Genomic DNA, 14,466 nt, shown 5'->3' with positions numbered 1-14,466 from the left:
TATTAAATTAATAAAGTAAGACAATTTATTTATCTATAAGTGCATGTCAAATGGGGTACATTGTTCAATACTATATGCATAAATTATGCCCATATTATAGCTAGGCCCTAAAAACTTTATTTTGCATCGGATTTTTCCCGTTGAAAAGACAAAACTGATGTTTATGATAGCAACCATTTCATCAATAACATTTTGAGTCATTTTTATCCATAAAACGACACAGGATATGATAGATAACTACTTTCACATCAATATGGTCCATATGATCACAGATTGTTGAGAATCTGTGATATGATCCAGGGATATGATGAAGATTTTGATTCTATAGATCTGTTATCAACATGATATCACGCTGTTCAGTGGTCAAGGAGTAAGGACCCCGGTCAAGGACACTGATATGACATCATAGGTGATGTCAGATTTTCTTCTGCTGACCATATGATGCTATATATATTAACTATTATTGTTACATTTAGGCCTTTAAACTTTTAAAGTCATAATTAATTAGTTCAAACATAACTTTGGTAATACTCACTCGTTTTCGTTCGTTGAAACGGCAAAACATACTTACTTTTCCTAACAAATCGAATTAAAATATTTAAAAAAAATTTAACCACAAAAAGTAAAAAAAAAAAAATCATTCCAATACCACTAAAATATAATCTCTTGAGTAAACTGACCCCAAACCTGAAACAGGTACCAGCCCCGAATGGGCTGGCGAAAAGGGGAGAACTTTTTCATTTTTATTTTTTTCTACAATGCAAAATTGATCATTAAGAGGAGGAAGCAAATTGTATTGCCAATATGTTAACTTTAATTTTCCACTTTTATGCAAGAAATAAAAGAAGAAGATACAAATTCCCTTTAAAAGGGGAAGCCAGCTTCAATGCAGAAGAAGTCTTGTAATTAGTTTAAGTGGAAGGCATTTTTAGGAACTCTCTTTTTTATGATCCATCATGTTCCATGACAGTCCGGGATGACAGTCCACCAAACCAGGTGGTGGTCGCATTGCATTTTCATCGTCAACCGTGTAACCAGGCGCGTAGCAAGCGGGGGGGACAGGGTGGACGAAGTCCATGAGCCCCGAGGGTTCAGGGGACCCGAACCCAAAAGCAAAAAATAAATAAGGGCTGATAATGGAGAGCAGGGCCGAATTTACCACTGGGTCAGATGGGCCCGTGTCCAGGGCCCCCAAAATTGCCCTATGCATCTTTCTTTTAACCCCAATAACAGCATGTTTTTTGGCCAAAATAGGGTAAAATTGTAAAATTGTCCGCGCTTCGCGCGCATTCAAATAGCAAAATTTATGTTCAGTGATCTGGGCTAAAATAGTCCTCTATATTATATGTAGGCTTAAACCAAAACTTGGCCACGATGCCTTCCTCGGCACGTGAGTTCGGGGCCTCCAAATTTTGGCCTGGCCCAGGGCCAACATAAGATAAATCCCACCCTGGTTACAAGGGCCCCGGTACTGCTCCTTGTCCATGGGCCCCTGATGCTCTTGCTACGCCCCTGCGTGTAACTGAATGGGATTATTTTGAAAATTTAAAACGCTTGAAATTTCACAAACAAATAGGCCTATGTTAATAAATAATATAAATACAAGCTAAAACCATGGGGGTTCGATAATGAACCCCACAAAACTAACCGAGTATTTGGAAAATGCCATACGGCCGGGCCGTTTCACAAGCTGCCGGCTCTATCATGCCATTCGCCGCCTGCTCCAAACCATCAATGATAAGAACATGCACACAGAAAAACCAAACATTAACTCCTATAACTTCCTGTCAACTCTTTAATTAATTACTCCAAATTGTTCTGTCTTTTTGTCTTTTCTGCCTTTTAGGCCACCCTTAGCTCACTATTAATATAAAGAAATACACTGCAGTTTTTAGTTAATTGGCTAAAAACTGCCATTCTACTTGCCTTATACATGCACATTAATTTTATATTAATTTATATATTAATTCGCAATTTATACATAGCACATTATAAAATGTATAAAGACTGATACTGTTCAATAGGCCTACATGTATATCAATTGTACCCATATCAAAAATAGGCCTTGAAATTACATCGAATTTTTCCTGTTGAAAAGACAAAACTGATGTTTAAGATATCAATTATTTCATAAATGACATTTTGAGTCATTTTTATCCATAAAACGATACAGGATATAGGATATTTTTACTTTGACTTTTAGGTCCATAAAGGTTTTAATCATGTTATTATCAATACACTCACATCTCATGCTGTGTTGATCTCCAGGAGGTCTGCAAATGTAAATCTAAGAACGCCTGATAACAAGGATACTATCATTTTCTTTCGTTGATATGCTGTGGAAACTATTATCAGGCCTGGCATATATATATAACTTTTAATGTTATATTTCCTTCAAACCATAACTTTTGAAATTTTCACTCGTTTTCATTCGTTGAAACGGCAAAGCATACTTTCTTTTTCTTACAAATCGAATAACAGGTCTTACATATATATTTTCACCATAAAGAGTTCCGCAAAGTAATTCAAACCAATGCTAGTACCCCGTAATCTCTTTAGCAAACAAAGACTATCTCCGAATTAGATAGCCAGCTCTTAGCTGGCGAAAATCAGAATCCCTCAAAGGGGCAGGGACAGAGTTGTTGTTGTTGTTTTGGCCAAATAATAATTTTATTGTTTTGATTACATTCGATAAATTTGGTTTTACCATAGACCATTTATCTTTCCTATTTTGGAGATTATAAAAGACATAATGTACGATTTTGGTAAAATTTTAATTTTGTTCTTCTTTTTTGTCAAAATTTACTATGATTACATAATATTACTGCTACGGTACTAGTAACACTTTATCTGTCAAGGTAGACTTCTCCGTAGTCCACTTGCCCATTTTGCATACTCTAGCCATTACATTTAAGCATAAAACTCTGATTTATATTGATTTGTGTGCAACTGATAGATTTTCACATCTGTATCTGATCTTTTCAGTCACCGCACTCCCTCTGTTAGCTTCCAGGATTTTCGGGGTTCGCTATCAATAAACTGGTACTTCCAAAATCAGAATTGTTCAGTATTAAAGTGAGCCATTATAATTATGCAAGATAATGTTGCATTCAGTTACTTTTATTGTCACTAATTATCTGATATTTTTAACTCTTTATGACCATTTTACTATTGAATACTTTAATTTTAATAAACATCAGTATAATTTTGTATTCAACGAAATGGGTTCATCATGACTAATAATAACATATTTTTAAATAAAATTCGACTATGGCATAGTCTACTGTCAAGGGGTCTTCTGATCATTTTAACCTGAGACTAGTAAACCAACAGTCTCAGGTTTACTAGTCTCAGTTTTAACTAAGCGAAAATAATGAGGTAAAAAGTAAAAAAACCGACTTAGCCGCTTTACTGTGGAGCTTTGGGGGATCCCAGTTTTATTATAAAACCTCTAAATTTTACTTTGGAGGCTTAGTCCTTTACATGGTATTTCAGATAGCATTGGGCAATTACAATCATGTAAGAAGTGCAAATTTGAGCAAAATATGCAGCAAATGATAGCTTTACTGTAACACCAGAAGATGGGAGAAATATCTCTTTTGCTGATCAAGCAGACCCCCCCCCCCGGATCCAAAACAGCCTGGAGTGACTGTGAAGACTGCATGTATTATAAACACAAGTGTGTATAACTTTGTTTGCCAAGTCATGGAACCTTTAATGTGTTTGAAGAGCATAATTAATATCCATGGTTAAACAAACAACCATGAACAAGATCTTGTTCTGTTTAATACATGTACTGCTCTGTGGTTTAGGTTGTGCAAATTACCAGTTTCGTTTGATTTTGTTTACTTACGTTTTTTAATCTCCATGTGTTATTCAACCTTTTATGTTCACTCAGCATGCAGGAGAATTTTAGATGTGCTATAAAGAACATTGTAGGCTTTACAAAAGCAAAACTTTAATGATAATTATAATGAGTAGTAGAAACGAGATGCAGGGTATCTTAATATTTTAATGACATTATCAATCAAAGTTTTTTTCCTCCATCCCGTACACAAAACCCAATGGCATATAAATATTTAAATTCCTCATCAAATTTATAATATGCTAATTAATCACGTCCCGTGAATAATAAAATAATAAAACAATAAAATGGATGATATTTGATATTACCATATTTTGCATAACATCAGAGAAGATGAGCTCATCTTCACATGTATTTCGATTGAACATCTGCATTTTGTTCCATTCAAAGAACAGTAGTTTTAGCTAGTACGATATTGGATTCATATAGGCCTATCCCTCAGATGTTATCAACTCAGACAATCCATAGAGACGAATTCGTCTGACATTTGGAACATTTTCCAAATGCAAAACATGTAAAAAAAACTCAATGTCCGGATTTTTTTAGACGAGGAGCATCATTTAATATAAATCATTTTTAATAATAGTAATACCGGTAATATGCACTTCTTGATTTATGCTTTTGGATTTTTAAATGTATATTTAGAGTCCCTCTTTCAAATTTTATATTTATGTGTACTTTGGTCAAAATTGACATTAAAATGATCAGAAAAAAACTATTATTGTCAAAATTTCAGTTTTGGTGTCATGTTATTTATTGTATTTTTGGCGACAAAAAAGAAAAACCCACCCTATTCTACGGGCGGACCTTTCAACTTCAAGTAGGGTCTGGTGTTTTTTGTACTTGTATTTCTAGAGAGAGGCTATCTTGAAATTACCCTAAAATATCACCAAAATCTGAAGAATTTTTTAATACCAACATATTTTCTATGATTTAAGCAAAATAAATGTGTGTTTTTTTTAATTCTCAAAACCACAAATTCCGGGTCGGTTGGCCCCGTAGAGAAGGGTTTTTTCGTAGCCTTTGATACTATCAATTAATTAAAACTGATGCTAAACTTAAAATTTGTATCCATCATTGAAAATCAATCAATTCCGGAAATTAAACCTGTTATTAAAACCCCAAGCCACGATGGGTTGATTTGTTTTTAATACACAGAATAATATTTTCCTTCAGTTTATATACGGTAGCTACCCAAATCTGCTCAAATAAAGCACACAGTATAAAATTTGGAAACAGATAACACTTTGTACTGCATGGATGAAGTGTGTGTGCACTGTCCCATGAACAAACAATTACGTAATAGTATTGACTTTTGTTGAACTTGTGAAAGGTCAGTCCAGATAGTTTCTCTGCTCGTACTAAACTGTTTAAGTGGTAATTTTCGTGTACAGTTATTGTCGCGATTTGGAGTTACAGAGACATTTTTGCAATTGTTATTTTCGCGATGCTTAGTTTTGCCCTATACTTGCAATACATTATTATATATATTCGCGAGGTGTTAATTTCGTGGATGGAACTCCATTCGCGAAATCCGCAAAATAAACCCCTCGCGAAGTGTGCTTGCTTTCTGTGAACTTGTTTTCATTAACTTAAGATAGTGCACTTGCTTTAAACTGTTTCTTTACTCAATGAAACTCTCATTAATTGAGTAAAGAAACAGCTTATTTTCAGGGCAACCATTTTCTTGGGGGTGACTTCATTTGGAATCTACACCCCCTGTGTGAGAGACTAAAGTAATGTCTTCCATACAGGGTGTATGTCTTTCAACTGGAATAGTCTAAAATGTGTATATCATATACCTGGTATATGGCCGGATTTACCTTTTGATGGTCCTGTGGGCAAGGCAACTTGATTGTCGCAGATCTACATTCTCAAATTGCTTTACCAAGATTGCGCGCAAAGCGCGGCAATTTGGTCTAAAATAGGCCAAAAGGGAGATGCAAATTGTAAATTGTCACAACATATCTGTCAACTGAGCAGGGGAGGGGTCTGATTCGCCACCCTGCGACTTGTTTTCCGTCAAGTTGGTGTACCCTCTTTTTCTTTCCTACTAATAATTAGAGCTTACTCAACAAGAACTGAAGAATGTTGGTTGTCATGGTCACTTGGGCTGTCAATCATGATGATTATAACTACTAGTACCACCAACTTGGGGGGGGGGGAAACGCCCCCAACATACATTATGCACATACATAATGACAAATTGCATTAACCTGGAAGAGAATGGAATTCCTGATATCTATTTGCACAAAAGGCTGGAAATCCCGACAAATTACTAACAAAACCATCTGGAATTCCAGCACCTCAATGGACAAAAATATGGATTATTTTATTGACCAGAGGCAAAAAAGTCTGGAAATCCAACCAAGGATAAACACAATAAACCTGGAATTCCAAAACCCTCTATGCCTTCAGACTAACAAAATGGTGGAAAAATCTGGAAATTTTGCGCCAAGCATAGGCAAAATAGGCTGGAATTTGGAACAGCATAAGTAGAATAGGCTGGAATTCCGAGCCCCAAAGACCACCAAAAAATCTGGATTTCCGTTGCCCTCTATAGGGGGGTGCATGTTTTATCTGGAATAGCCCAATATACGATATACTTCTTTGACTTTCTAAAACTCGCTTTTACACGTATTTCTACTAGTGCCAAAGATGCTTAAAATCAGGAAACGAACCCTAACCCCTAACCCTAAACCTGACCCTAACCGCTCACTCTAAGAAATAAAGGTTCTAAAGTTGTCCTCTCATGAGAACCCTTAGAGGTTCTCTAAAAATCCAAAAATGATTCAAAAACCTTCGAAAATGGCCCCTAAATGTGACACAGAACCGTCCTCGGTTCTTTAGAGAACCTTTCAGGGTTCTCCAAAAGTAAAGAACCTTTTTGAAGGTTCAAGAGATAAATTTTTGATTTTGGAAGACACTTGAAAGATCCCCAATTAATTGTTCATTCCTTTCTTTGCTGTTTTAGGGAGATTTTTAAAGCTTTTTATAAACCAGGGCCGCCGGCCGGATTTACCTTTCTGGGGGCCCTGGGCCAGGCCAAAAATTGGAGGCCCTCAACTCACCGTACCGTGAGGGCAGCATATAAAAAAAGGTAATGGGGGTGTTTCGTTTTACCCCGGTCTCCCCTAATAATCAAATTTTACACGATATAATACAAATTTTATGACAAATTATAAAAATTTGATATTTTTCACAATTTTGATATATAACAGTCCTCGAAGTAAATTTTATAAATCTAATGACATATTCTTAAAGTGTAAGTAGCTGGGAGGAAAAGCCGACGATCAATTGAAAATTTTGACCTTTCATATTGAAGATATGGATTTTTTTCCCCAAAAGACCTAATTTTTTTTTGGTGTTTTGGAAAAAAAAATCCGTATATTCAATACGAAAGGTCATCATTTTCAATTGATCGTCGGCTTTTCATTCCACCTATACACTTTAAGTATAAATCATCAGATTTATAAAGTTTACTTCGAGTACTGTTAAATATCAAAAATATCAATTTTAATCATTTGCCATAAAATGTGTATTACATTGCGAATTTCAAAAATAAAAATTATTTGATATCAGAAGGACATTCTTCGTATTCAGAATGCTATTCGATATGTCTGATGTGCTCTAATGTCCCACAATAAATACTGTCCAAACGTTCATACCCCTCCCTTAATTTGAAGGTTAGTTTTGTGGGGTTCATTATCGAACCCCAACGGTTTTAGCTTGTATTAATATAATGTAACTTTTTATGGGTTCGCTGTCGGACAGGTTTGGAACTGTCAAGCTTTCATCAGGAGTAGCTCTGACTTCTTCAGGATGAAGTACCTAATAATGAGACATGTATGCTGCCCCTTGCCTGCCTACTGATGGCTTTAAAAAGAGCTGTTCAATGAAGACTGCACTGCAAAAACAAGTGTTTACATTTAAACACCATATTGTGTTTATCAGCGCAACCCTTAATATACACATAATTCATGTTAATGGTCTAACACTAATGTTAATTTTTCTAACACTAATGTTCATAAATTAACACTTGGTGTTATATTACAAACATTAGTGTTTGTAATATAACACCAAGTGTTAATTTATGAACATTAGTGTTAGATCATTAACATGAATTATGTGTTTATTAAAGTCATAATGTACGATCTTTTTTCTTATTTTACCTTTATTTTTTTCAAAACCGATTTTTTGGCATATTTGTAATATACTTACACATGTTCTAACTTAAATCTATGAGCAAACTGTCAAATTCGTCCTACTTGTAGTAAAACGGGACGATTTTCTGTTGGTCCGACATAAAGTCATAATTTTTTTAGATTATGACTTTATGTCGGCCACGATCGCAAACCGTAGTCTCCTACAAAACTAGCTTGGTTACGCTCCCTCCACATGTGGAGGGAGCGTAACCAAACTGGCCGCGTAGGAGACTAACTCTGAGGCCGCACTCGCTGTCCTAATCCAAATAGTGCGAGATGTTTCGAGTCGGATAGAGGTGAAGTTTATGATGTTGTTTCTTTGCAAATTCCCAATGTTTTTCGCGTCCAAATGTATTGGGAACTTTTATAATGATTGCATATTATCATTTTAGAAGAAAAAAAGAAAAATCTAAAAATTTAAAAAGATCGTACATTAAGGCTTTAAGTGTTGCTCTGATAAACACAATATGGTGTTTAAATATAAACACTTGTTTTTGCAGTGTGCTCCTTGTCAACAGAGAATAATCATACCTTATCTATCTGCTAATGCAAAGGTTTTGGTGGCTCTGAAAAGAGCAGTTCACTGAAGATTGGCTCTTGTTAACAGAAAAGTAAATGGTTGCTTCTCATTTATGTGTATGTAGCAAGTAGTTTCCATTTGGTGGAATAATTTATCCATACCTTTTGACAATCAAATCACATGACATATAACATGTATAATGATGCAACCATTTCCAGATTGAACCAAGTTTTGAAACCCAGTTAACATTTGGTATTTTCTCCTGAAATCATTCATTTCACCAGCCCGAACTGCAATTGTATCAATTGTCCATCAGTAATATTAAAATGAATGTTAGCCCTAATGCCACAGGTGCTTTAAAAAAAAAATCAAGTTCCAGACTATGATTATTCCAAAATGAAGGTGAATTTTGCTAAATAACTTTTGCTAAATTTGGCCATTTTATCCTATTTTGGCCCAAATCATGGTGTTTTGGGGCTAAAAAGGAAGAGGCACAGGGCAAATTTGGGGCCCTGGGCCCAATGGTATATCCGGCCATGCCAGAAAGCCATTCTAGCCTTTCGCAGCTCCTAAAAGACTTCCTTTTACATGGATGCCGCCAAAAGACCATGCATCTCAAATTCCGGGCGGGGAACATACTTACATACCCACCAAAAAGTCGATGATTCCCTACCTCAGAGTATTTCTACCTGCTCTGTTTTTCAATATTTTCCAAAGAGTTCCCTTGCGAGTACCCGTTCAAAAGGCCTGCAATTTGGCAGCCATTGTTCCCGTTTTTGTCATAGACCCTCGCGATCCATTGAGGATAGGCGCATTTCTTCAGTTTCCGTTTTCTGTACTTTGCTGTCAACATTGGTTTTTAGTAACAAAAAATCTGGTAATTCATGGTACTTATTGATTGACTATAGCAACCCCCGTTTCGCCAGCATATTTCAACATGAAAAAGGCGCGCTTTTATCGTTTGATTTCATGAAGTGGTGTTGCAAAGGATTCTGGGAAGGGCAAGACATCTTCTCTGCTCGCGATCCATACACTCAAGCTTTTGGCTTTTGACAATAATGTCAGGGCCAGGGTCCCATTGATTTTTTCCGAACCCTCTAACATTAAGCCCTGCAAAACCCAGATTTAATGGGTCCAATGAGAATGTTAAGGGGTCCGAGGTTCTGATAATGGTCAAATACTAATTTAGAGTCCACAAAATAGCTTGCCCACACTCTTAGAAAAAAAAACCGGTTCTATAAGTAGAACCTAAAATGAGCTGTCTTGTATGTGGAACCTTAAAGAACAGAACTGTAAAGGTTAGAAAGAACCATTTTTTTTAGACCCGATAGGGGTTTAGAAAGAACAATTTTGGGGTCCTTTCAATTTTCAAGACATTTTAACTTTATGTCCTCCTATAGAACAAAATAACTAGTAGGGGTTCCAGGGGCGGATTTAGGGGGGGGGCGCAGCCGGCGCGCGCCCCCTCTATTTTTTGACTAGCAAAGGGCGCCGGTAACTTAAAAATACAAAATTGTAAGAAATTTAAAAAAAGGAACAAATTCGGCCATGAACAGCAAACAATGGGCCAAAACCGTTGAGTTTTCGAGGGGGTAACCCCCTTTAACACTTTTTTTCGTCGTCGACCAAAAGGCGCCTCCTTTATCAAAAATTCCTGGATCCGACCCTGGGTTCTTTCATTTTACCTTTCAGCTCACAATTATTACTAGTATTATTTCAACATTTTGAATATAGTATTTACAATTTTACGGAAATCGTACACTAAGGCTTTAAGGTGGTACTACACCCCCTGATAAATTTGTGACTATTTTTGCATTTTTATCAAAAAAATAATAACACACTGGTAACAAAAGTTATGTATATATTATAGAGATTAGGGACAAAGAATCCAGTTACTACACTGGAATTTCAGTGACTCAAGACAAGCGGTACGTTATTTATGATAAGAAAAGAGGTACCGTTTGCATGTACCTCATTTCTTTTAACATATAAATGAACCACTTGTCTTGAATCACTGAAATTTCAGTGAAGTAATTGGATTCCTTGCCCCTATAATTATATAACTTTTGTTACCAGTGTGTAGTTATTTTTGAGAAAAATGCAAAATTAGTCACAAAATTTATCAAGGTGTGTAGTACCACCGTAAGTATGCCTTTTATTATACAAGGTGGGTTTATTTTACTCATTATTGGCCTTTTTCCCCTAAAACTATTAAAAGCTTCACCCCACCCAAAAATCGGAAATCAAATGGCCCCTAAAGAGTCAAGCAAATTACAAGCAATCACTTATTATATACCGGTAGGCTTCAGAAAGATGATATAATTATTTATTTCAAAATACATGTTACACCCCTTGAACAAAGCAAGCTCTTATCTCAGTGTAAATCCTGCAATCACAATTACAGCACTCAACTTCAACATAAATCTGACCGGAGATAAGGGATCAGACCAAATGATCAATAACATTAGTTTTGCTATATATAGAATATTATTCTAGAATAAGGGGAGGGCAATAGGGGGGGGGGACTCATTTTTCTCAAAATCTAATAACACGATGGTAACAGGAATCCAGTTACAACACTGAAATTTCAGTGATCCAAGACAAGAAGGTATTTATTGATCAAATATTGGTTTTCCCTCATTTTTGACTGTAACTCCACAACACAACTATTGTCTGTGCTGAAATAAAATTTTCAGTGCTGTAGTATAATATACATATCTTACTTGTCACCAATGTGCTATAATTTTTGAGAAAAATGCAAAAATAGGCATAAAATTGGCCAGGGGTACTAGTACCATCTTAAATAACTCTAATTCTGGAGCCTTCATATATTGCATAATATTGAGATATGTTTAGAGCATTTACAATATAAGGAGAGAATGGTCAACTAAAGAGATCTAAAAATCACTCTCCTATATCAGATTTGACCTTTTATAAAACAAAATGTTATTTATGGTGTGTTGAAAAGTCAATCAATATAAAATCAATATAAAATCAGGTTTAGCAATAACTTATTTAGCACACTGAAGGGTGCGTTTTGACAATACTTTTACTGTGATAATGAAAATATTTATGAGGTACAGTACAGACAAATAAATTATACAATGTTCATGTTCCATTTCGGGGAAGTACTTAGTATTCAAAACTACTGGTCCCTCGGTGTTGGGTGATTTGACTACTTCCCGACGCATCAACTTTAGTCAAATCATCCAACACCTCGGGACTAGACTGTAGATTAGATTACTTCCCCTCAAAACATGTTGCATATAAGGTCATGTTCACATATAAATTAATTTATCCGGGACCCGAGTTAACTCGGGTTGTACCCAGGTCCCGGGTTAGTCCAGCCCACTGCCCACACCCAGTGGCGTAGCGTGGGTCACCATATTGGGGGGCACCGACCATGATTGGGGGGGGCACAAGCCATTTTTCGGCCATTTTCCTATATGGGATTTTTTTAAATTTTAGATCGATTGGGAGCCACGTGCCCCCCAGCCCCCCGTGCCCATATGACGCTACGCTACTGCCCACCACACCATTCAACAGTAACACGCCTGTCTGGACATGATTCATACAAAGTCCAGGGAATTAAGATTCCTGATTCAGGGTTTCTAACTTTCTAATAAATCATGTTTTTAAGAAATTTGTGTACATCTTCTGCAACAGTTACTGTATTTAATCAGCTTTTATAACCGAGTCTCATGTTCTTTTTCAACTACGACAATCTGAATATTTCCATCGTTCCCCCAACATTGCCATCAACAACTGCCAGTTTATCCTCTTCCTCATTGAGAGCAATGCCCCATGGTTCACGCAATCGCTTTGTTATCACTCCGAGACACTCTCCAGTCACAGAGTATCGAAAGATACCCTTAAAAACACTCTTGTTAGCAACATACACTTCATTATCTGATGTGCAACATAAGCCGGTTGGTTGAAACCATGTTGGATCCTCCATGCCATCAGGAATGCTGAATGCATTGAGAAATTCTCCTGTCGCATCGTGGACATGTACAGCTTGATTCTGATGGTCACTTAGAACTATCTGACCACTATGAGCAACTGCTATGTAGTATGGGCAGATTTGTGTCCTAAAGCGAGAAATAAAGGACCCGTCTTGTTTGAGAATGTTAATGTCACACCTGTCACTACCAACATAAATGAGCCCTTGGTCATCTACAGCTATTCCGTACAGTTTTGGTTTTTGCTTATAACCGAATCCTGCTAACGCAGCAATAGCGGTGGTTAAGGAAGTCATTGCTGATCGAGGTGGTGGTTGAGGACCCGATTCTGAATCCGATTCTGGCCATTCATTTTGAGGGATAACTTTCATATAGAAATCACCTTGTGAATTGAAAACCTTGATGTAAGGATTCAAATCAGTTACAAAATATTGGCCACCATTTCCTAACGCAACACCCCACGCCTGTGATGTTTTTTCATCAGGTTCATCACCAGCATCTTTCACCTCAAGCCAAAATCTGCACATCCCATACTCTTTATAAACTTCAACAACTGACCTATTGGGATGATGATCTGTTACTACTATCCGGCCTTTCTCATTGAATACTACGCACCTACACCTTCTCATATGAATCAAACACATGGTTGAATTATGGACACACTTAGGAGTGCTCTTACGTGTTTCCAGCTCTCCAAGTTTGTGTGTTATGAGTTCTGCGAGAAAGTCTTCACGAGGGACAAATGTAACCTTGCCAAGCGATTTGGAAACAGTTTTTGGTTTTGCATTGCTTAGTTCCTGCATGGAATCCCTTAAAGTTGAATACATGGTGGCAACATCATGGTCCGATCCTTTCTCTGTGACTTGATGTGCCATATCAAGAGCGGTACGAATTCTGGTTCGCATCAGTTCATGATGGTCTCTGCGACTTTTGACCTCCTCGTCACGGTATAATTTCAACTGATAAAGTTCCTCTTCTTGTTCACTTCCTGCTCGTTTCACTTCATCTACAACTGTATTTGTAAACTGCCTAATTAAGGTCAAAGCTTCGTTATAAGCCGCATCTAGATCATTCTTGATCTTCTTATTTGTATCGATAGCACTATCAAGAGTTCTTGCAACTGGTTCACAATTTTGAGCAAGTTCCTTAAGCTTTTCATTCCGTTCTTTGGCAGCACTACTAAGATCCGTCTGCTTGTGCTCAGGTTTTGGATGATCAAGTACAGTGCAATCCCGACACATGGGCTCCTCACAAGTTTCACAATAGAAGCGCAAGACTTCACCCTTGTGTTTCGGGCAAATCTCTTGCTCTGGAAGATTGCGAAACCCCAGTTTACTAGAGCGAAGTTGGTCTAGGGTTAGCAGCTCATGTTGTCGTGATATTTTAACCGATTTGTGAGCATCAACACACTTTGTACACAGGAAATCATTGCACTCAACACAACGTGCTACAGCGATTCCAGGACTGACCACTTCCGGACAAGACGTGCATGGAACTTTAGCATCTCTTGTTCGAAGCTGACGTTGAATTGCCCAACGTTCAATCAGTTTTGTAGCTAAGAAGTTGCTCTTCAGGTTTTTCACACCACCAGCAGGCAGCGGAAAGTGTTCGCGACATGACGGGCATGAAACCATGTTTTCTTTGGGTGTTTTTTCGACCAGCTCAGTAAGCACTCTTCACAAAATGTATGGAGGCATGGTAGAGCTTTTGGTTTGTCTAATACTGTCATGCAAATCCCACATTGTACTAATTCATCATCTGATTCATCAGCTGCAGCAGTTTCGAAATTTTCACTGGACGCCGCCATGTTGGTTTTGTGATCTGGAAGTGTTGCCGTTTCGAAAAATGTAAATCCCTTGTGGGCCAAAGCCAAAAATACCGTAGTGCGACGGGACGGAAATTTGATACACATTT

General features: G+C 37.1%; 2 protein-coding genes across 2 annotated transcripts in view; both read right to left on the bottom strand.

Annotated features, from left to right (window-relative positions):
• The window catches only part of LOC140157456 (androglobin-like), a 266,592-nt gene that overhangs the window by 202,514 nt on the left and 49,612 nt on the right, over positions 1-14,466 (bottom strand). The gene's annotated exons all lie outside the window — the stretch shown is intronic.
• LOC140157454 (uncharacterized) lies at positions 12,213-14,298 on the bottom strand. The gene has a single exon (XM_072180655.1). The coding sequence runs from the start codon at positions 14,184-14,186 to the stop codon at positions 12,306-12,308; it is 1,881 nt and encodes a 626-aa protein (XP_072036756.1). The 5' UTR covers positions 14,187-14,298; the 3' UTR covers positions 12,213-12,305.

The sequence above is a fragment of the Amphiura filiformis genome, chromosome 7, assembly GCF_039555335.1.
Source record: "Amphiura filiformis chromosome 7, Afil_fr2py, whole genome shotgun sequence".
In the NCBI taxonomy this organism is placed as follows: domain Eukaryota; kingdom Metazoa; phylum Echinodermata; class Ophiuroidea; order Amphilepidida; family Amphiuridae; genus Amphiura; species Amphiura filiformis.
The sequence above is the reverse complement of the archived record's forward strand: the minus strand, read 5'-3'. Positions and strand labels throughout refer to the sequence as shown.

Bases quoted from the DNA above. Each gene is read 5' to 3' on its own strand.
- LOC140157454 (XM_072180655.1), bottom strand. From the start codon at position 14,186: ATGGTTTCATGCCCGTCATGTCGCGAACACTTTCCGCTGCCTGCTGGT.